The sequence below is a fragment of the Macrobrachium rosenbergii genome, chromosome 41 (assembly GCF_040412425.1).
Source record: "Macrobrachium rosenbergii isolate ZJJX-2024 chromosome 41, ASM4041242v1, whole genome shotgun sequence".
NCBI classification, from domain to species: Eukaryota; Metazoa; Arthropoda; class Malacostraca; order Decapoda; family Palaemonidae; genus Macrobrachium; species Macrobrachium rosenbergii.
Window position 1 is genome coordinate 8164885 of NC_089781.1, and position 24136 is coordinate 8189020.

Sequence of the window (24136 nt, forward strand, 5' to 3'; positions counted from 1 at the left end):
TGAGGTACCACTATACTTAACAATTAAGCCAAATATCCCTGGTTAGTGCTTAAACATGAAACACTGAATCAACTTTTCAATTAGTAAAAAAGTCTTCAACTTTTAAAAAAATTTATGGTAGAGAATGAAACAGACAGGGATTCCCAATCCAAGTCCATCCTACAGGAAAAGTATATCAATAACCCCGAAACCTTAAGCGAAGACAGACCCACTTCTAGAAAGGGAACAAGCTGAGAAGGAGAATAAATCAGCAAAAAAATTAAAAACTACCAATAAACTTACTGGGTCTACTTTTCCTTTAGAATCTGCCTGTTCATTTACATCATCCTTGGTGTCCACACTTTTTTGGAAAAGAGCCAAACTATTATCAACATGAAGAGTAACTAATTTCATGATGCCCATCTTGTCAGAGAATGCATGAACTCCTAGTAATTTATTACAAGCTTTAATTTGGGGTAATTTCTTAATTTCATCCACTAACTTTGGCGTGCCATCTTCTTGAAACTCTTCCCCAGCTTCTCTGTGGAAAAAGATAATACCAGTATCAGCAAAATACTTACTAAAAATCATTACTGAACTCCACAGTCTGACACCCTTATCAATATAAGAATTAAAAGTATGTAAATGAAGAAAACAATTAAGAATGAAAGAACACAATAACCTAGATATCAAAATGTAAATCACAGCAACAAACAAAAGTCACCAGTAAACTTACATATAATCACAGCAACAAACAAAAGTCACCAGTAAACTTATGTACATAAGTGAAAAATAACATAAAATATAAAGTAAATAATGTGAAGTAACGAGAAAGCATAGTAGGAAACTAGAGAAGCAATGAAAAAGCTTTAGCAAAACACATCCACCTTACAGATATTGCCAAATTTATGATAATCTGCTTTTTTTTCCCTACGTGTACAAACCTGAAGTCATTTGTATGTATTACCTCTGTGAAAAGGTTAGTAGGAAGGTACTTAACTAGCAGATGAGCGATAATGTGGGGGTCCATCCACTGACTCAATTATCAGTGCCACATTTTCCTCTAGCAGCTAAGACAAATGCAAGGTCGGTTAATAGTGGGATTATGATAGAAGACTTCAGATTAGTACACTGAATTTGCTATTTTTTCCTACAAAAATACAAACCCTCATCTTTTATATGAAGACTGGTGTTATTCTTCCCATACTAGTCATAGGGAAGGATAACTCACCTGTACAATCTGGAATAATTTATGTTGATTCTGAAAAAGCCCCATACCAGAGTTTGGCTTGTAATTAGCCATGCTCTAGGGTATTTACGAGAACTAAGGTTTCCCATGTAAGGTAGGGAGACAAGTTCAGAAGGTAGCAACAATGTTACTGCAAAATCCAAGATGATAATACTCAACCACTCACTCAACCCCCATAAAAAGGGAGACTGAAGGAATCTAATGACTACTAATTAGTCAGAGATAGGAAACTTTGTTGTGTAATTCACCTGCACCTGACTCAGCCAATACATGGCCTAAGGCTGCTCGATAGAAGACGATAAAGAAATGGATACAGGTACCAGTCTCCTTTCATTCAACTGGCCTTTCACTACAGTAAACCTAAGGTGAGATGCTGTTCTGTCCTAGCAGAACTCAGGCAGCTACATATGTTCAGCCATTGCCACAGGTCTGAGGAGAAAGTATTCAAGGGCTTGTGTGCAAGCTACACACTCTGAAAGTGCAGCACTAGGATGGCTGGGAATCCCTCTCATTCTCATTTGTTCCTGAGTTTGTAGCAGATAATCAGAGCCTGTCAGTTCCAGACAAGAGATTCAAGATTTTTTTATCTCCTCCCTACAAGACTTTGTTACTGATGATTGCAACAAGATGCTTTTGTGTCCAGCGAGAGTTCTGAGGTGCTATCCACACTGGAACCAAAATCTTGGTCCTTAAGTGTTGGCATCTGTTCTTTAGTACCAGTTGGCCAAAAAAGGAAGTAACCAAACAAAAAAAAAAAATCCTTTTCTGGAATCATGAGGTCATTAACCAGGTATGTGAGCTGTCTTTCAATGGTGGGGGCTTCATAGCATGTGCAAGAGCTCACAAAGTCAGGGGCATGGCTCCCCCTAGTATTTATGAGGAACTTCTCAGATGCAAACTCGGGCAGAAAGAGTGGCCCATCAACTGATCCTGCAATGCTTACGTGCTGTGTATCCAGGTAAGCACCCCACCCATCTTCAGTGTCTAAAAGATTTCCCTGGAAGGGGGGACTTCCATGGAATTCTCACAGGGAGGCTCCTGTCATCCAACCATTACACTAAATCATCCTCCATTTCCTGGCACATAAGCATGGGGTGTCAGAGGACAAGACACAGGTGACCAGTACTGCTCCAGACACCTCTGAAGTGAGTGCAGGTGGATCCATGTGATGCATGTTACTAGTGTTACTCCAGGCACCAATGAAAAGTGCAGCTGGATCCACAATTGAGGAAGGAGCTTCCCCACAGATGAAAAGTGACAAAGCCAAGTAGGTTATTCCTGTTGAGAAATGAATTGCACTAATACCTCCCTGAACCTGCTGATACAAGAGTCCACAAGAAAGACTCTTGCTGCTACTATATCAATCAGTATGCCCAGATACTTCACTGTTGCTTGGGATGAAGGTCCAAATTTTTCAATTTTACAATCCCCAGGTTGTAACACCCTCCACTGAAGCAGACAGATCCCACACAAGGTCTAATGCACTACAGTGAACACTAACTCACATTAACACTAGTGGGGCACTCAATAGCCCAAACCACAGAGCCTTGAATTGAAAGACTATGCCATCACAGACAAAGTGAAGATGTCACTGATTGTCCTGATGGGTGGATATCTGGAAATATGCATCCCTCAGATCTATCAAAAGCATCTGGCCCCCGATGGAAATTGACAAGGGTTTACTTGCTGAAATGAGTTTAATAAGCAAAACATTCACCAGAGAGACTGATGACCTACCTCTAGCTCCCAGTCACCTCTTCCACTAGGATTGATTGACTGATTATGGCTACTGAAACTGGTGTCACTCTTCCATCAGGAAGAACTGACTGTAAGTCTGGAGAGCAATCATCAATGACGCCACCACACCATGGTCCAGCATTGTCTGCACCCAAGAAGACAACCTTCAGAGACTTTGACGATCCAGGAGACTAAATTAAGATCAGGATGGCATCAATCCTTGAAAGATAGTCTGTAACTATTCTAGAGGACACAGACTACCCAGGGTTCTAACCCTTGTTGTGCTACAATGCCTCATGGCATGAAAGCCATCCAACAACTTGTAGCATAGCAGCAGGAGAGGATTACTGGTAGTTTCAGCATCCTACTCCCTACCTCTTCCCCCTGCTTCTCTTTCTGGCCAAAGTCAAAGTCTAGGAAAAAAAACGGGACTGAGAAGACTACTGGTCCTTCAGTGTGGAAAAAGAATGCTGGATAGCTGGTCAAACTTTAGAAGTAGTCTGGCCTCTTCCTAGGCCTTGTGTCAATGGCACAGCATCTCCCAAAAGCTGGACAGAAGTCTCCAAAGGAACTTTAAAGGAAACTGCACAGTAGATAGCAGTCTTGAGCATCAGCCCTGTTTCTCTACTGATGCCTCAACCTTGCTTAAAAAAAAAAGGCAATTACATAGCAAGAACAAATCCACTCTGTAATGAGAGACAGCCTAAGCAGCAGAAACTTGTACAGGAAAGAGACTAAGGAAAGCATCCCATCTCATTAAGAAAAGGTTTGCTTAAAGGTTCATGGGCTGGTGTGAGAGTAAGGTCTGTCCTTCTTCCCAACATCAACCTCAGGAACTGTTCCTTGTCCTCCACAGGGTACATAAGAGAGAAGGCAAAATCTGACATCGTATTCAGCAAAAAGTCCAAAAACAACTCATGCTTGAAACAAAGCCATTGTGACTGACTCCATGCCTCCTGCTTCAGCAGCCAAGGAGAGGACTTCTGTTCAAAGCATTTCTATTGGAATGTTGTTTTTCAACCTGCAGACAGATGCATTCAACATGGTGGGAGCAGATCTTAGTATCCTGTGGGAAACAGTATTTCCACTGTCACATCAGAGGATAGAGAAACAACTAAGCATTGGCAGAGCAACTGAAAGAGAGGGAGTTTTATGTTCTGCAGATCAGAGTCCATTTCCTGAAGCACTGCGTAAGCAAGTATGAACCAGGGAAGACAAAATGACAGCTAAGCCTCTAGGGCACAACCCAAGGTCTGTTCTATTGAGGACACTGGGTGCTAAAGAGTAGCCCTGGTCACTTCCATTCCGCAAAAATGAGCCAAGTGACCTCAGCTTGCATTTGTTCTGAAGGCAAGGGACCATTGGATTTAGCAGTTCCTAAATAAATTATGAAGATCCCTTGGCCAAAGTTCATCACAACATTTATATTCTATATTTTGCTATTGATTTTCAAGTGCATATACAGTATGCTGTTACACCCTATCATTGCATCTTATATTAAAGTCATCTAATTAACAAATGCACAGATGTCCAAACTGTATTCTAATGGCCTGATGGTAATATAGCCTTGGCTAGCACTGAAGTTCCTGGAAAATCTGTACAAAAACATTACATGCAAGAAGTAAATGATAAAATAATCAACTTCTGGCATGAAAAAATTCAACATTACGAGTATTTGGAACACACAAAAATTCTCTCTCTCTCTTCCAGAACCTTAATTGTAGTTATATCATCATTGTTACTACTAATGTTATTATTATCATCATTGTACTTGAGATTTTTCAGTGTACTATATTTAGAATGGTGTGCTTATTCAAGTCCATAAAGCATAGATTAATTTGATATCACATTTTCCTTCAGATTTAGTATGATATTCTGCTTTGGTATATTATATTGTGTTTAGATACTTATTTCAGTGTAATATATGCAGAAAAAGGTAAATAAACTGTATATAACTATTCTGATTTTGAATACAAACTCGACCTAACGACATGCTTGGGAACAGTTTTTGTTTGTGGCCTAAGGTGATATTAAATGGTAAAAGCACTGAAAACTTACCTTGCTCTCTTACGTTGCTTTTTTAACCGCTTAGCAATTTTAGCTTCTGTTTCTTCATCTGTTAGGACAACAAACATATCAACAAAAGCTCCTGTTCCATGACAAACTACCACATGGCCATCAGTGTGCAAACCACAAACTCTGTCTCCTCGAGAACGAAGAATACTCCCCATTTTGACAATTTCCAATATACTCTGCAAAAACACCACAAATGTTATAAAAATATAAATGTCATAATTTACTCTTACATTTAACTGATATAAGTATCAGCTGAACATACAGTATTTACTTGATCTTCCACAGTATGATCAAAAGCCTTTACTGTTAATGTGAACCTAATTATAATATACCAGGCATAAGAATTCACTGGTTTCTTCTGTCTTGAGCAGTTTTTGCCTTTATTTCAAGATGTCTGGACTGCTGCATATAACTTTTCTCCAAGATTTTCAGGCCTTTCCTACTGAACTTTGTCTTGCTAATTCCACACATAATACTTTTCAGATTAATCTTCCCCCACCCTCCTCATCACAACTCAAAACCATTGGCATTATTTAACTCTCATTCTATGTAAACAACATTCTTCAATATCTATCTTCATCCAATGCACTCCATTCAAATGCACTACACACACACATCTCAGCAAAAATCTCTATTTCCTTTGTAGTGAATGTGTTCATATATAAAACACAACTTCAAGCCTTAGATGTATGTATACCAGATTTGCTTTGTTTATTAATGGAATGCTCTTATTTACTGAGAGTCCAGCCATCTCTACCTATCTCATTCAAACTAATGTTACTCATTTTTTACTTCACTTTCAATACCAGTTTCATATTCCAATAACATGGTTCCAACCCTTCCATATGAGTACATAAATATAAATTTCCTTTACTGGAGAAAATACTTTGATTCCTGCAATTCTAAATGGTCAATGGCCTCTGGCATGGGAATATACCTCACTCATTACTGCATCCCTCTCACTTCCTAATCAGGCAAGACTACTATATCAAATACATGATGATATAAGATGAGGCAATGCCATCTAAACAATTTTCTTGTACTCTTATCAGCTGAAACTACCACTGCCTTACAAATGCCCTGCAAGTGAAAGTGACAGTACCAGGAACTAAATGAGAGAAACCCTCTCTGAAGGACAAACTATTTTACTATTTATGCCTTAACATAAACCAGGCTTAACCCTGATTTCATAATATTCAACTAACACTATACTCTCAATTCAAAACAACATCAACATACAGCATCATCCTTTGTACCAGTTTCCTCATCAACTGTTAACATAGCAACACTCCCTTCTGTACCAAGATGACGTAACTTGTCTGGTGGCTCATAAGATCCATCATCTTGTTCTATCTTAATTTTTCCAACTGCATCATCTGAAATAGGGAAACAATGAAATAAATGTTAAAATGCACTAATTGCAACTACACAAATGTAAATATAAAATCATCAATCTCTTGTTAAATAGGAGTAAAATATACATACCCAAAGAATATCACCAAAAGCTATTCCTTTATGTATTAGATTGGCAATTATTGCAACCACCTGTTGAGACACTACCACCTACAGATTATATGATTAGGGGTACTGCTTGCAGTTGGGCCTTGCATAGCAAACTATGAACAGTGCAAAAAGGTTCTTTGCAATATACCATAAGCTCCAGCTGCACTACTTTCTACTTTTATCTTTTCATATAATTCTTTCCAAATACTTTGTATTAACCTAAAGATATCTTATAAATAAGGAACACACTACCTGACTTTGTGATATTTATAATCCTTGGAATAAGTAACTGACTGATTTGCTGATTTATGAATTTTTTTTTGTTATCAACCCAAGCAAGAAGGCACTTATGGTCATTCAGCACTCAAGACAAAGAAAAGAGGTAGTTAAAGTGGCTGGACAGCATTTTGGTCATTCAGCACTCAAGACAAAGAAAAGAGGTAGTTAAAGTGGCTGGACAGCATTTTAAAGAGATCCAAAAAATAAAGGAGATGAAGTACAAGGATTTACAGGTGGAACTGGGAGACAAACCCCAAAGTTTCACTAAGAAGTAATAAATAGAGAGGTTGGACAGCAATGACCCACTTAGCTCACATGAAACCTGCCACTTTATCCCATCCACTTCTCTAGTATTTGGGTTGGGGTCTCTAACCACTCCTCTACTGAACACCATTTAGCCATTAACTTCCAAAATATTCTCTTCCTCTCCAAAACCCAGTTGTGCAATCAATCATGCTTGTAATATTTAAAATCTTTTACAACAAAAGCTTATTTGAGTTTCAGTTTCAAAAACAGAGTCTGTGCTCACTGCAATATCAACATACTTATGGATCAAATCCCATCGGTCTATGAAGCTCTGCAACTCAAAATTCCTGTCTCGAATTTTATTATCTCCCTTTTTGCGTTACTGATGTCAGTGCACATACATTTTAAAGATTAAAAATAGTAATTTAAGGTGCCATTCATCACTGACTAGTTTTCTGACTTTAATTGTTATGTATGCATTGTTTTAACTGTTGGTATGTTACAGAGGCTATTTGTTATTTTCTTCTCTATGTTTCCTCCTATTTTACATACAGACATTCAATTCTGGTGAAGCTTACTTTGGATTTGCTCTCCTTTTATACTCATTCCATATGAATGTGAGCCCAGTTTTAATAATAGGAAGAATATTTGAAAGACTGGAATGTCAATGACATTAAAACAAACAAAATGCCTCTTGTTCTTCATTGTTATACTCATTTTACAAAAAACAGTTAAGTGGAGAGAGTCAACCAATTGGTAATCCAGATGTGCAAAACGGTCAAAATGCATGAATACGGGACCCATCATATGATATGAATCATTAGTAGTATTATATTTTTTTGCTTATGATCATTATTATTATTAATAGCCTAAAAAAGTAGAATGCTATGTAAGAAAGGGCTCCAACAGGGAAAGCAGCCAGCCCAGTATAGAAAAAGAAATACAGAAGTAAATAATAAACTATATATCTGCAAAATAACAAAATCAAACAAATAGAATAAAACACTATGGAATGAGACTCACTTGAGCCTGCCTGACAAAAAAAAAAAAAAAAAAATTGTACCCAGTAGAATACCTGTAGCTCTAATGATTCAAGAAAAATCATTCTATAATTTGGTCACAGTTGGCACAAATTTCTAAAAAATTATTAGTATTGAACCTTACAAAATGAAAGGCAAGGCTGTCAGAATTAACTAAAAATCTAGTAATAGGTGGTGGCTGGTACAGCCTGAGATGTGAATGCAAAGGAGGATGAAAATGGTAGCTGAGGAAATAATGCCTACATAGTACTATGGAGGATTTTCTATTACAGGATTCTCGCCTGAAAGAACACGTCCTATTTCTTTTACCAGTGACTTTATTCTTGCTAACTGCATTGTACCAAAAATTACAAAATAACTGACATTTAACAATAGTAATTTATTTTCACCACCATCATTATCAATGTTTTCATGTCAGATTTTCTCTTCACGGATCAACTGAGGAATTAATTCTCACTGCTGTCTTTTGCCTTAAGGACTTTATACCTAAATTCCCATCTGGTCTAGTTCTTCATCTATGATCTTTCTCAATGATTTTCAGGCCCTTCTTACATATCACCATTCTGTTTTCCCAGTATCTGCTACTACAGGCAGTCCCTGGGTTACGATGCGCTTGGCTTACGAAGTTCCGAAATTATAATGCTCTTCAAACGTACTCATCAAAAATCATTTCCCAGGTTGCAATGCATATTCCGGGTTTACGATGCCGATGATGCCAATCCAATGGAAGAAGTATGGCTCCAAAAAGGGCAGAATGGTGAAACTTGGATGTTTTTAATGAAAAACTCTATAAAACTGCAGTTTACGTCATTTATAAGACACCCAAATGATTAAAAGTAAGGTTTCTTACGATTTTCGACAATATTTCGGGTTACAACGCGGCGTTACATGGAACCCCCATCATAAACCGGGGACTGCCTGTAAACTGATTAACTGGTCCCAAACCTTTCCACCTCTTATACATTTTATACACACACACACATACTGCTTTTTCATTATTACACATACTTGATTTAGATATATATAAAAATAACTAACATGCAAATAAAACAAAACACAAAACCATCTATTGTCCACACAATACATTTTCTTACCTAAGGTCTTATCAAGATCTGTGAAACGTAAAGACCAAACACGTAATTCTGCATCTGCACTCCCTGCCACAAGCCTTGTATCGTTTTTCAGAAGAACAAAATCTCTCACCTAAAATACAAAAACCAGTTCAGTCTTCTTTGGCAAAACACACTGTAAGACATATTACTCATCCTTAAATTGAATATCACATACACCTTATCTAAGAAATCAATTTCAAACATATGAAACCATGCAATTCAGTCTTATTTCTCAGATAATTTTAATAATTCTGCAGTAAAGAGTACAGTACTAGACAAAAATACAAGAATCTAGATGTTGCATGACAAGATTGAACTAAAATTAAATAAAAAACAAAATCAGTATTGCGTCTCTATAGACTATTGATTCTAATTTGAAATTTTAATGTAATATGCATGCATACAATTAACCCCTTACCTGATTATCCCGAGTATTTTCAGTCATTAATCTAGTACAGTATGTAAAAAAATTGTGCTACAGTACCACCAATGAACTCAACAAACCCCAGCAGATATCTGTCAGTCAGAGATCAGCCAGGGGTCTATTATAAAACCATGAGTTTGAAACAACACTAAAATGTCACCATAACCACAATGGGGCCTTGCTACATGTATTACACAAAATTTATTGTACATTGTTGGAATTTTGATTGACACACTACTGCACCACTGTTTATATTCTGTCATCTTCAAGGTAAAATTTTGTGCTGTAAGTAATTAATTTTTTAATCTCTTTATGCACATGTGTCTATATGTACACATGCATCATGTTACTGAGCACACTACATGTACTGTGGCAGACCCCCACCTCTCCTTCTGGTACAGTATTTTTATTCACAATTATTTAATACAGTAGAATACTGAACGAAGTAATACAGTATGTTGAACTTAATACAGTATGTAGTGTTGCATACACATATTTTAAAAGTCTGGGTATATGTGCATGAGAATCATGTTATTGAGTATGGTGGCTCCCCTTCACCTCTGTCTGATTGTGTGTTTTTTTTTTTAAATATTGCATGATTTTTTAACATTTTACATATCTTGTAAATATACCTGGTAAGCAGGTTGCATATATTTTTCTGCAATTGAATTCAGTAAATTAATATTTTAAACTGAAACAAAATTAGAAACTAACAATCAGGATAGGCTATTAATTACTTACATGGAATTTCTATAAGCTAAGCAAGTTGCTTCACAGTACTATACTGTGTAGGCTATATGCCAATCTTCATTATTTTATGGATTTCACTGCTTACCAGGAGGGGCAGACCTCATTCCCCTGTCCATTAAATTTATGTAATAATTTTGATATTACAAATACTGTAAGCAAGTCTGGACAGAGGCTTACTATACTGTATACCCTGTGGGTATTAAAACTGAACACAGTCTTAGTTTAAGATACAACCTCTGTCACATACAAATCTGTTTAGGTGTAAGAACTTATGAGCAACAAATACAAGATACCGAGATTCTTAAATGTAACTGAAAACGAGACAGCAAATAAAACATTTACATGGACATTGACCCCTCACCTCAGCTCTGTGTCCAGTTAGAGTTCTGAAGCAATGATGTGTTTCTACATCCCAAAACTTGATGAATGAATCCATACATGATGATACAACAACACTTCGGTGTTGGAGAAAGCGGAGACGTGTAATTCTACCTTTGTGGCCTTTCAAACGAACTACTCCTCTCTCAGACACCTAGAAAATGTCTTCTTGTTATTTTCCTTTTGGATTTAAATTACTCAGGTTTAAAGATAAAAGTCTACTAAATCTCAACATGAGCAACAACCCATTCAAATTGTATCAGTCTTCTTATTTGGATAATAATAAATAATACATTTCAAACATAAACAAACAATCTCAATGTACAAAAATCTGGCAGTCTACAGAACTATGTACAAACACTTACCACATCCCAAACCACAATTTCACCATCATCACTTCCTGAAGCAATTCTCATTCCTTGGGGGTCCCACGTCAAAGATGATATTGGAGAATGATGACCTATGGGAGAGAACAATTTCCTTATTAATTCACTGAAGATATATATGGTGTAACATCATAATCATGAATATCTAAAAAATACAAACTACTGAGAAAAACTAAAAAAAATTCTCCAATAAAAATAATAATTACTAAAAATAGGTAATATTTCATCCACAAACCCTTTACTATACAGAGTTGACATCAACCCACAAAGTTCCATACTTTAGTCCCAATAACACCAATCCAGACCTAGAGAGGTTTCAGGCCTTAGATAGCAAACTAAGGTTGATGTGGGACGGTGGTCCATATTCATCAACCTCAAATAGCTAAATAAGCATTTTCTACAGACCCTTTCAGGATAAAAACTGTAGTTTCTGCCAGGGTATGTCTCAACACTGATGTGTGTCAAGGATACCTATTTTCCTAAACCAATTCAATCAAATTCTAGGAATTATCTTCATCCTGTCTTAACAAGTTCTCAGCTTTGGTCTGGCCATTGCACCTCAAATTTCAAAAAGTTTTTGTGCCAGTAGCAGCAGGGGAACACAGAAACTAATACAGTATATAAGGTTCAGAAAGTACCTGAACAAATGGCTGGTAATGGTACTGTCAGCAAAGAAACTTTGCAAATATCTTTAGTACCTTCTCCATTTACACCAATGGCCGTGAATTCAAGTTAACTAGAAAACAGACTTGGAAAAATCTACGATGGCAACATATCCAGGGTTGGTTGTGAACATGTCACATCCCATAGTTTGTGAGACAGACGACATGATCTATGTCATCACTACTCTGGAGGTTTCTACAAAAGTTGAATATCACAGCCAAGATATATTCATTGACATTTACCTAATGCAGTACAGACACCACCATACTTACAAACATTCATGTTATGAACATTCAGACACAAACAGACAGGATCACATGTTAAAATTCGGGGTCACGTGTTAAAATTGTATTCGGAGCACTCCCCTTTGCCACCCGTAAGTTTAAACTTTGCTCTGCACACCTATTCTACCTAGCAAGAATTTTTGCAAAGGACAGAAGAACATGAGGGAGAAGAATCTGTTCCTTTACACCCTACCCTAATTATCCTGAGTACAATTCTCGTGATTAACTGCCATGTAGTCTTCTTACTATCACGAAAATACTTGTTCACAGTAGTAAAACAGTTCTACTTATTTTTATCTTCCTGATTTAACTTGTTCTCTGATGAATTGCCATTTTATATATTTCCTCTCCAAATAGGAAATGTTTAGTATGCATTTTTGTCAATAGATGGCGGTGTGCATTGTTTATTTTATGAACTTCCAATGTCAGACGCTGCTCCTGTGAAATTCTCTCGAAGTTCATAACTTTCAATGCATGGAAAAAATACTAAATTTTGAATGTTGCATGAATCTAAATTTTATTTTCTTCTTTTTACTTTTCTAACATCCTTAGTAATTCTTTATAATACTGCATGATTTAAATATACAATGAAAACAGTATAATCTGTGACTCTCTAATTAACTCAGGGATGTAAACATAAAAAAAATTATGCACTACATGTTAAAAACCAACTGACGAACAATTCAAGATACAAACGGGCATCCAGATTGTAACTCATTCGTTAGTTGGGTAGTGACTGTATACTGTACAGTCTTCTTCTTCACAGTAAACCCCCTGTATTCGCGGGGGATGCGTACCACACCTCCCTGCGAATAGCTAAAATCCGCAAATACTTAAAACCCCTCTCAAAACACTTAGAACTGCCTACTTTGATAGTTTAAACACTAGAAAAACCCTCTAAAAATGCTTATACCTGAGTATTTTAATAGTTTTATCACAAAAAGTGCATTTAGTCATGAAAATGATATGAAAATACAGTAATTAGTGAATATTTCTCAGTGAAAAATACCAAGAATGGGCGAATTTTCTGCGAATAATGGGTAGATACATTCCACAGAGAAATCCGCAAATACGAGAGTCCGTGAATCGTGAGAATGCGAATACGGGGGGTTTACTGTAGTACTGAACTTAATACAATAATGTAGTGTTACACATATTTATTTTTTAGTTGTGTTTGTGTGCATGTCTATCCATACACAAGAAACATATTATGAAACACTACACACGTACTGTGGACCCTCTCTCTCTCTCAGTACATATGTGTACATTTACACATGCATCAAATTAAGATAAAACTCTACACTTATGGTAGCTGACTGCAGTAAATCTGCTTACTTGGTATTCTTACAAGATATGTAAACCAAATATCACATAATATGAAAAAACCATGAGCATCTTATATCTGTTTTAGCACAAGTTACAAAACACCTCACAACTACTGTGGCTCCTATCTCTCTCTCTCTCTCTCTCTCTCTCTCTCTCTCTCTCTCTCTCTCTCTCTCTCTCTCTCTCTGTACCATTACTGTATTTATCCAATACTGTACATTACTTAATGCAGTAGTATCTTTCAATCTGTGCAAGTGCATGTATATACTGTATATGTACATCCTCACATCACATTAAGATAAACAACCACATAATGAGTGTCCTCTCACTCTCTGTTGTTCTCAATAAAAAAAATAACATTTTGACAGAGTGAGGGAGAAAGACCAACAAATGCCATATTCTTTATGGAAAAGAAAAGTGTTGAGAGAGAGAGAGAGAGAGAGAGAGAGTATACACATGTACACATCCAGGCTGAAAAATATATGTACAGTACAGTATGTTAAACTACATTACTGTATTAGGTGCAATACTGTATTGAATGACATAAATGTAAATATAAATACTGTACGAGAGAGAGAGAGAGAGAGAGAGAGAGAGAGAGAGAGAGAGAGAGAGAGAGAGAGAGAGAGAGAGAGAGAGAGAGAGAGAGAGAGAGAGAGAGAGAGAGACAGTAAGTGTGAAGTGTTTAGTAAATTGTATTAATAAAAAAAAGATGTACAAAGATGTTTATGGTCTTTTTTATGAGGCAGATATACAGTCAAATGTATTGGGATTGTGGTGATGATGAGAATAATTAAGACTTAGCTGACAATTAAACCTACAATTGTTGACATGTTCGGTATTGTATAAATTTTTAAAAGGAAATGTTTTGGTGACTGTAGTTATAATTAGTTTTCACTTTCATAGTACACTTTCAATGTTGCAAGACCACATATGTAACGGCCATTTCTGAGCCTATATTGATTTAAGTCTCTGTTTTATGAACAGAGGTTTGATTGCTTATCCCTGAGACGATAGCAGTAACGTGAGCCGGCATTAAGTTATATCTTTCCCTAACTAAAATCTAAGGACTACTGGAATGAGATACTTAAGTACAAAACTAAAACCCTTTATTGACAAAAATCAACGAAAATAACTTCTTAAAAATTACGAAAAATTAAATCCAATGTTTCACATAACTATCAGAAAATCTTCTAAGGAAATAATGCTCCAAAATCATAAACCCCAATTACAGAAAATAACTCATCTGTCAAAACATGAACACGTCAATCAATTAAAACAGGTCATCTCAAATGTCATACCACTCTCATCCTCGTAGGAGGAGAGAGGAAAAAGAATAGGAATGGAGTGGAACAGAAATACCTGTGAAAAAAAGAAACGTCACATTAAAAATCATAAAATGTAAAAATTGCAGAAATACATCTTCCACTGTCACAGGAGATACTGTGTGTTCACAGTTCTGAAAAACAAAGTCCAAAAACGTATATGAATTCTTACTCACTCCACAAGTCCTCTGGGACAGTCTCCATGTGAAAAATCACCACATCTTCAGACACACATGAATCGGATCTCACAAGTCCAATTCGAACAACAGTTCCTCCCATTATATTCATTATGTAACGACGAACGAACGTATTTTTTGTATGACATCATTCGAGGTCAAAGTTCGGCAAGACACGCCTCTGTATTTCAAGGCGTCACGAAGTACACGCATACACCATACATTATTAAGAAGCATCCTTCAAAAACCGGATTTTGTAACTGGTTCAGCTTCTAGAACGTTTCTTTGCTGAAAACGCATTTCCCAGCCCGTGTCTTGTCACCAAGGTGGTTTCTTCGACCCTTGTGGTATGCTAATGTTTCAGCAGTTTCCTATCAGCGTATAGTGAAAATGGACCCTCGCGAATAGCTGACCCAACTTTTCAAAGGTCACCTTCGCGAGCCTTTACAGATTCAGGTTAATCTCGAGTTTAAGTTCTCTGAAATAGTAAAGAGAACTGGCAGTCACGTACACTCAGCAAGACAGGTGAAAATACAGTTTTCACTAAATTTCATTCATCGAATTTATCATTTTTTTACCCAAAACAATATCTCATCAAATTTACTCTAGAATATGAAAATACAAAGCAAAATATATCATATAAGTTAAATCTGCAAAACAAAAACGTTCAGATACTTAATAACAACGTATATGACCGAAGTAACTGGAATTTCTCAGATGGATTTGTTCAAAGAGATCTGGAAATTAGAGTTGGGACTGCTGGCTGTGTTACTCCTATCATGAAGACAATATTTACTCGTTTTCCTCTATGAACAGGATTATTATGGTATCACCATATGTGTTAATGGTCATTATTTTAGTTTCTGCAAATTCATGTTTGTATTTCAAGGCGCTTAAAGTTAGCTGGCGTCCATGGCAGTCAATGCTGTGATGGCTAAGGAAGATTAAACAAATCTAGTTAAATCACAAGAGTATTTTCTATGATGTGAGGAGGAGCCTGAGAACTTTGGGCTGGAAAGCGCAAGGCACTGGATATTGGCGTAATGGCTTTCACACTTTGATGACAGACACTGACATGGATCGAATGCTAATAGCTGTTTACAAAGCTACTGTCATTAAAAGGAAATCTTTATCACATTACAGTAGCCTGTCCCATTACAAGCAGGTAGGAGTTAGTCTATACAGCTAACATGGCCGCATTACTTGCCATGAGACCAAAAGATCTGCCAATACATCAGAATTTTTTGCAAAATATGAAACTTTCATTGCCTTTGCAGTAGATGTTAGTTAGTTATATATTTGTGGCAATAAATATTTTTACTTTACACAGTTTTTTTTGTGAATTTGTCAATGCAAATCAATTTTCAAAATTAAAGACTATATCAAGAAAGTAAGAGTGACCATTTTCCACCTGCATTTTACAATCTTTGAATTTTACAGCAACTGTCACATCAAATCAAGACTAGGGTATAAATTTCTTAGAGAATTTATTTGAATACTATGGTCACCTCATATTTCATTTAGTACAGTAAAGCACAACCTTGGCAGCCCTGTAAGAGACCCATTGCACCAATGGCGGTCTCTTTCGAGCACACGTGTGTGTGCGTGCGTATGTCATATCTTTGGAGGGACCCAGACCAAGAGAAAAACAAAAGCATCCCATTTCCTCTCACTCAAGGAACGCAACTTCTACCATACAATATTTCCGTCTGTTTCTCCCTAACCATTGTTGTCTCGATATATGTACAATCACCACTACTTGCATTGCCATGCAAGCAATCTAATCATGTACTCATAATGTGACACGAAGGAGCCGATGGCAGACGGCCGACCCAACATGACGACCCATGCACCAACAGACCCTTCGCCGCCTCCCCGCTTCCCGCCATTCCCGAGCTCTCAGTAGATGTCTGACCCCCCCGAGATGACCCACCCCACCACCGGAGCCCTGGACGCCTCCTCCAGGAAGCCTGAAGCCGTCCCCGAACTCGTACCAAACGAGCTGACCAACGAAGGACCAGCCGACATCATCCTTCAGCCTGCTGCCGCCCCCCTCAAGCTGGCTACCGAAGGATCAGCCGCCGTCATCCTTCAGCCCTCGAGCTGGCTACCGAAGGATCTACTGCCGTCCCCCTCGAGCTGGCTACCGAAGGATCATCCGACGTCATCCTTCAACCCGCTACCATCCTCCTCGAGTTCCTGTCAGCCAGCGCCGCCCTTCAGCCTCCTACCCGCCCCTGGCCCATTCCAATTGTCAGCAAGACAATTTCCGCATTATAGAGGGATGAATAAATTTGTTTTTATTTAGCATTTCCCAACGTTTTGTGAGAGAGAGAGAGAGAGAGAGAGAGTGTAATTGTCGTGAGTGAGTGCTTCGGTTGTTGGAAGAGGGATGAGGTCGTTAGTTTGTTTGCGGCGCTGTCTGTCTGTCTGTGGAATATGTGAAGGATTTTTCAGTTTTTCTGGGAGTCTTTAGTCAGAGCTAGTGCCGGTCAGTGGTTCTTGTGTGGGACAGTTTTTGTCGTATGCTTTTCTGGGAGTTGTTGGTTTTCTTGTTGTGTGCTGTTTATTTGTGTGTGTGTTCTGTTTCTTTTTGTATTTCCTTGTTGTGTTTGTGGTTGTTTATGGTTGTGGTTGTTTGCGCGACCTTTATCCATCTCCAGCAACCGAAGATCAGGGTGAGTGTTGTTTGTTGTTTTGTTTGTGGGTTAGAATTCCGCCACATAATATTTGGCGCCCAAAAATGGGGCTGTTGTAAAATAGCCGTTAAGATTGTCTGTGGTGGGTCGAGTGAGAGTAAAAGGTCAGGATGAGTGAGATAGAGAAATTGAGAGAGGAACCTGAGTGGCTAGGGAACCCAGGGCAGGCTGGAGGAGGAGAATGGAAAGCTGAGGAGTGAGAATGAGGAGTTGAGGAGTCAGTTGGAGGAGATGGGAGGAATGCTAAGAAGTGCAAAAGAAGAAATGAAAGGGGAGATGAAAGAGTCAGAAGAGAGAATGGAAGAGAGAATGGAAGAGAGGATGGATAAAAAGTTGGAGGGAATGATGAGAAGTGTGGAAGAAATGGTGAAAGGTATGTTCAAGGGTGTTTTTGGAGAAGGGGCTGTTGGAGGCAGGTTCTCTGGAACGTGTGAAGGGGCAAGAGAGAAAGAAAAGGAGGAAGAAGTGAATGGAAGCGTGAGTGATGAAAGTGATATGGGAATAGGAAGTAAGAAACGAGGGAATGAGAGGCAGGGTAAGGAAAAGGGGAATGAAAAGCAAGGGAAGGAACAGAGGGAAAGTAAGGATAAGTCAGGGGAAGAAAAAGGGAAGAAGGGAAAGGGAAAGGAAACTGGTAAGAAGGGTAAGGAAGTGGGGAAGGCAGGAAAGAAGGGAGAGGGTGAAGGCAGTAGTGATAGTGAGGTGGATGGAGGTGAGTGGATAAAAGTGGATAAAAAGAGGGGGAAGAAGAGTGTAATGAGTAAGATGAATGTAAGTGCAGAAGTGGACTCTTTGTATTCGGAAGAGGGTATGAAAGGACAGAGCGAAAGTAGGAAAGTGAGAGTGAAAGTGAGAAAGAAGTGAGAAAGGCTATGTATGTGAGGGAGGTACCTGGTGTGAAAAGTATAATGAGTATGGAAGTAGGGATGCATGATTTCTTTAGGGAGTATGAAAGGTTTTGTCAGGATAAGTATGGGGAAAGTAAGAGAGTGTGGGCACGAGAATTAGGAGAGTATTTGACTGGGTTTTACTTGATATGTATAGGGTTATTATGAGTGTGGGGGATGTTGAGTATGACAAGGTGAAAGCTAGATTAGTTGAGCAAGCTCGAGGCGTATGAAAGCGAGTGTTAAGTATAAGAGGAAGAATGAATTTGATGAGGCAAGAATGAAAGCTGGGGAAACCTTGTCACTGTATGCTTGTAGGCTGGAGACGTTGGCAAGGAAGAAGTTTGGGGATGATGGGATAGATGAATGTAAGGAGTTAGTACGGAAGTTGTTAGGACAGTGCCAGATGGAGTTAGAGAATTTGTGAACTTGAAGCGGAAGGAGAAGAAAAGATGGACGAATGAAAGGTTGACTTGGGGAGAAATTTTGAAATTGTAGAAGATTATGAGCTTGACAGGGTTATAAAAGAGAGCAGAAGTGTAAGTGTAAGGGCTGGGGTAGATGAGAGAGTACCAGAGTTCGGAAGCTTTAGGGATGCAGTGTTGAGGGGCCCAATGAGAATGGCCGATAGTGTAATAGATAGGAGTGTAAGAGCAAGTAATGTAGAGGTGCCAGTGAGGATGAATGATGGGTTTGTAAGGGAACAACGGGTTGGACGGGTTAGGGATAGTAGTGTACAAAGGGGAAGGTCGGGTGAGTGGAAGTCGAGCAAGTGTTTTAGATGTGGAAAGGAAGGACATACAAAGAATGAGTGTAGGTGGGCTATAGGAGCGTGTTTGGTGTGGGCAACCGGGACATTTGGTAAGGGAGTGTGTACGAAAGATAGGGGTTAAATGCAGTGCGGACAGGTGGGTCATGTTGCTAATGGTTGTAGGGTACCCGAGTGAATGTAATATGTGGTAACTGTGGTAAGAATGGGCATTATGCGAGAATGTGTTCAGAACCGAGAGCGAAGTGTGACGAATGTGGAATGGAAGGGCATGTATCAAGTGTATGTAGACGAAAGAGGGTGACTGTGACAGCAAATTCGGGAAACTGAGTGTGAAGGGGGTTCAAATGGGTGGATCCTCCAGGATGCAAGAGGTGCGTGTGATGCATGTACGTGAGGGGTTGTTGCATGAGGGAGGTTTTGCTGGAAAGACTGACGAGTGCATGAGTGTGCAAGTGTGTTGTAAGGGAGTAAGATTGATTGCCTTAGTAGATACCGGGTGTAGTATGAATGTCATATTTAAGAATGGATGAGAAATTGAGGAATACGTGTGAGATTAGGAACTGTCAGGGGAAGTAAGAGGGATTGGAAATTTAGGGGTAGCAGTGGTTGGAAGAGTGTGTGAACGGTTAGAAATTGGGGTGTAGTGATGGATGAAAGTGATTTTTGTGTGATTGAAAGTACGAATGATAAATATGATATTTTATTGGGATGTGAGTTTTGAAAAAATGCGGATGGTGGTCCGTCCTAGTATGAATGTAATTGAATTACGTATGAAAGGGGATGCTTGGGGATTTGTATTTGGGGAAGGATGGTAGGGTTGAGAAAAATTGTGGAAGAGAGTGCCTGTAATTGCGACAGAGAGGGTAAAAGTGCCACATGAGATTGGAGAAGTTGTGAGTGTGAAAGTGGCATGGCCGGATAGCCCTGGATAGCCAACAATGATAGGTGTGAGTATGTGGTTGAGGGAATAGACATAAATAAATTAGTCAGGCAAATGTGTGTGTATATGATGGGGTTTTGAACATGGGAGATCCGAGGGTATATATAACGTCATTGCCGAAAGTGTCAGGAAGAAGCGAGTCCGAGGAATATGTGAGGGAGATTGCGTGGGGAATATTTTATGTACGTTGGTGAATGTGGATGATGAGAGGTACGTGAAGGTACGGCAGGTGATGACAGGTGATTTGAAAGGAGCTAATGATTGGACGTATGAGGAGTTGAAAGAAAGAGTAAAGGTAGATGAAAATGTAAGTGATAACGTAGAGAGAACGATTGAGGAGAATGTTGTGGGATAGGCAGGGGGCATTGAGTCGTGGTGACGAGGATTTTGGGGATCAAGCTTCCGGAATTTAAAATAGTTCTGAAGACGACACCCATATATCAGCGCCCCGACATTTTTCTCCGTCTATCAATCGTGAGATAGAGGAGCAGTGTGAGGAGCTTGAGAGGGTGGGAGTGATTGAAAGGAGTACGAGCGCCTGGAATAGCCCCATAGTACCGGTACGTAAGCCAGATGGAAGTTTGCTGAATGTGTGTGGATTATCGGAAGGTGAATGAAGTAACTGTGAAAGAGCGATTCCCGATGAATGTGGTGTCTGATTTGTGTACAAGATGAATGGAATGAAAGTGTTTACAAAATTAGATTTGGTAAGGGCTATTACCAGATGCCTCTGGAGGAAGGAGCAGGCATATTACGGCCTTTTCTAGTAGTTCCTGCCACTACCAGTTCCGGAGATTAAGTTTCGGACTGGCTAATGCGCCTGCTGCCTTCCAAAGGGCAATGAATGTGGTTCTGGCCGGGTTTGATCGCAAGAAGGTAACTGTTTTTATAGATGATATTTTGATTATGAAAGTGAGACTGTAGAAGAGAATATGGAACTGCTTGAACGAGTGTTAGAAAGGTTGGAAGAAGTAGGAATAAAAGTAAAACTTGAAAAAGTGTGCTTGGTTGGCTGGGAAGGTGGAATTCTAGGGCATATGGTGAGTGGAAGAGGTGTAAGGAAGAGTGATAAGTTCGTGAATAAGGTAAGGAATTTCCACGTCCCCGGACCGTATGTGAGTTGAAAGGATTTTTGGGTTTAATTGAGTTTGGAAGGAAGTTTATAAAAGATTGTTCAGGGATTGGGAAACCACTTACTGAATGGACGGGAAGAGAAATTGTGTAAGATTGAAATGGATGAGCGAATGATGGAAGCGTTCGAGAGATTGAAAGAGGAGGCTGCAAGAGACGTGACGTTGGCTTTTCCGGACTATAGTGAGAATGCGAATAAACTAGAACTGTATACGGATGCAAGTAAATATAGTATGGGAGGATGCTTGGTACAAATGCAGAAGGCGAATGGGGAGAACAATTGAGAGTAATTGCTTATGTGAGCAAGGTGTTTGGAAAGGCAGAGTTGAAATATTCGGTGATTGAAAAGGAATTGGCTGCAATAAGGTTTTTTGTGAAAGCGTTGAAAGTATTTTTATATGGGGTAGATTTTGTAATACGGACGGACCATCGACCGCTAGTATATATGGTTAAAAAGGAGAGTGTGAATGCTAGAATTGCGAGAACGATAGAGGATTTGAATGAGTTTAGTTTCAAGGTAGAGTATGTACAAGGTAGACAGAATATTGTTATGGATGCTATGTCGCGTATGTGGGCTGAACGAGATGATAGGGTTAGGAGCGACTGGGACCCGGACCAAGTACCTGTAGGATTTGTGGTAAAGCAACAGTATGTAGGGGTGAATCGAGTGTGGGAATGTCTGTTTGGGGGGTTGAGTAATTTGGAAACAAATGGATTGATTGACGGAGTACCTGCGAGCATGAACGAGTTACGTGAAAAGGTGATGAATGAGATGCCGGAAGGAGGAGTGCGCGAGGAAGGAAGGGAATTAGATGAGGAGGAAAAGTTAGTGAAAGTCTTGTTGGTAGTGGCTGAAATGTTTAAAATTACAGTACGATTGTTCTTTGATGGAATAGGCCGGTGGAGTATAAAGGAAGGGTGGATGAAAATGGTATGAATGTGATTTTAAATGTTCACTGTGGAAAGGATACTTGTAGCTGGCTGGTTAAGAAAGGTGATTGTGGGAAAAATGAGGGAATACGGGGTAGGGTTGAGGATATCGTTGAAGATGAATGCGATGAGGATAGTTGTGAGGAAGCTAAGCAGGTGAATGTAGCCGTGAGAGCGTGTATGCATGAAGACGAAAGGTAAATTAGTAACAAATGTAGTGGTGGATCAGAATAAATATTGTAGTTTGGTAGACACGGAGCACAAGTGTCGTTAGTGAGTAGTACAGTAGTTAGTGAATTGGAAAGGTGCGATTGGGATATAAAAAGAAAATCAACGAGTGTAAGGATACATGGTTTGGGACAAGGGAGTGTGTTAGTATGGGAGGAGGTACAACTAAAAATTCAGTTAGGGGAATTTGAAATAATACATAATTTTGTAGTCATGGATGAGAATGATATGCCAACATGTTTTTTATTAGGAATTGATTTTATGAGAATGCATGATATAAGTGTGGATGTCGGGAGGGGAATTTTAGGAAAGGGCGGCAGGGAAATAACGAAGGTTAAAGGAGGAGATGTGTCTAAAACTAGTTTTGTAGGTATGGTAGATATTGCAAGGAGTGAAAATGATTTGTTGAGTGAAGAGGAAATTAAGCAGATGCAAAATCAGTGCATGAAAATAAATATGTTAAGAGAGTGTGTGTTAGGGGGTGTAAGAGTAGGAAGTTGGCCGTCTGAGTTAGAAGTGTATAAGCGAAGTGCTAAGAGATTTGTTGTATGTAAAGGTATAGTTTATTTTTGCATCAGGAAGGAATATGGGATGGGGAAGTGTATGTGCCAGTATTTTCGGAAGACGCAGCCGTGGGTATGTGTTTATTGGTGCATAATAGGTTTGGGCATCTGGGGAAAAATAAATTATGGGAATGTATGAGAGAGAGATTGTATGTGCCTGGATTGAGTAAAATTTGTGCGGATGTAGCGATTACGTGTGCGGACTGTCAGAAGGGTAAGTATCAAAGTGTGCATGCGAATCCACCTGTGTTGCGATTGCAGATGAAAGAGTTATTCGAGATGGTTGTGATTGATTGTGTGTCGTTGCCTGTGACTGCTAGAGGACATGTGGGAATGGTTGTAATGGTAGATCATTTGAGTAAGTTTGCATATGCGGTAGCGATTCGGAACAAAAAGAGTGAGACTGTGGCGAGAATGGTGGGTCAAGTGATGTTGCCAATGTGCGTGTGCAAGCCGACGAATGTTGAGTGACAATGGGCCTGAATTTGTTGGATGGGAGTTTGAGCAAATGTTGCGTGATTGGGGCATAGAACATGTGTACTCTACGCCGTATATGCCCAGTGCGAATGGATTGGCGGAACGAACGGTGAGAACGTTGACAGAGATATTACGTATGATGAGTGAATGTGATAATGATTGGGATGTAACGTTGGGCGGGCGTTGTGGGTATACAACGCCACTGTGCATAAGGGTATTGGTATGTCTCCGTGTAAATATGTGTTAAATTTTGAAAAGATAGTGAGACCGAGATTGGGTCTATCTGAGAATGATAGGAGGTATGGAAGAAGGCATGAAAGGTTTGAAAGTTACAAGGTGGGCGAGAAAGTGTTGAAAGAAGTAATCGAGAAAGGGCGGTTGAATGTAAATAAAGTGCGTGAAAAAATTTGAGGGTCCGTATGAGGTGTTGGAAGTTGGTCCCAGTGGGCTTAGTTATGTTGTAGGGGAAGTATGTGTAGATGGTAGTGTGAGAGAAATGCGAGCGCATCACAACCAGTTGCGTAGATGGAAGGATGTACCGGAATATGTGAGAGAGAATGGGGTGTATAAATGGTT

General features: G+C 39.0%; 1 protein-coding gene across 1 annotated transcript in view; it reads right to left on the bottom strand.

Moving 5' to 3' along the window:
- The window catches only part of LOC136826604 (WD repeat-containing protein 3), a 107798-nt gene that overhangs the window by 66266 nt on the left and 17396 nt on the right, over positions 1-24136 (bottom strand). Inside the window, exons 4-9 of the mRNA XM_067083841.1 lie at positions 11139-11233; positions 10757-10927; positions 9204-9312; positions 6281-6417; positions 5024-5217; positions 283-520 (exon numbers count right to left, since the gene is read on the bottom strand). Coding sequence (XP_066939942.1) covers positions 283-520; positions 5024-5217; positions 6281-6417; positions 9204-9312; positions 10757-10927; positions 11139-11233 — 944 coding nt within the window. The remainder of the gene's footprint in view (positions 1-282; positions 521-5023; positions 5218-6280; positions 6418-9203; positions 9313-10756; positions 10928-11138; positions 11234-24136) is intronic.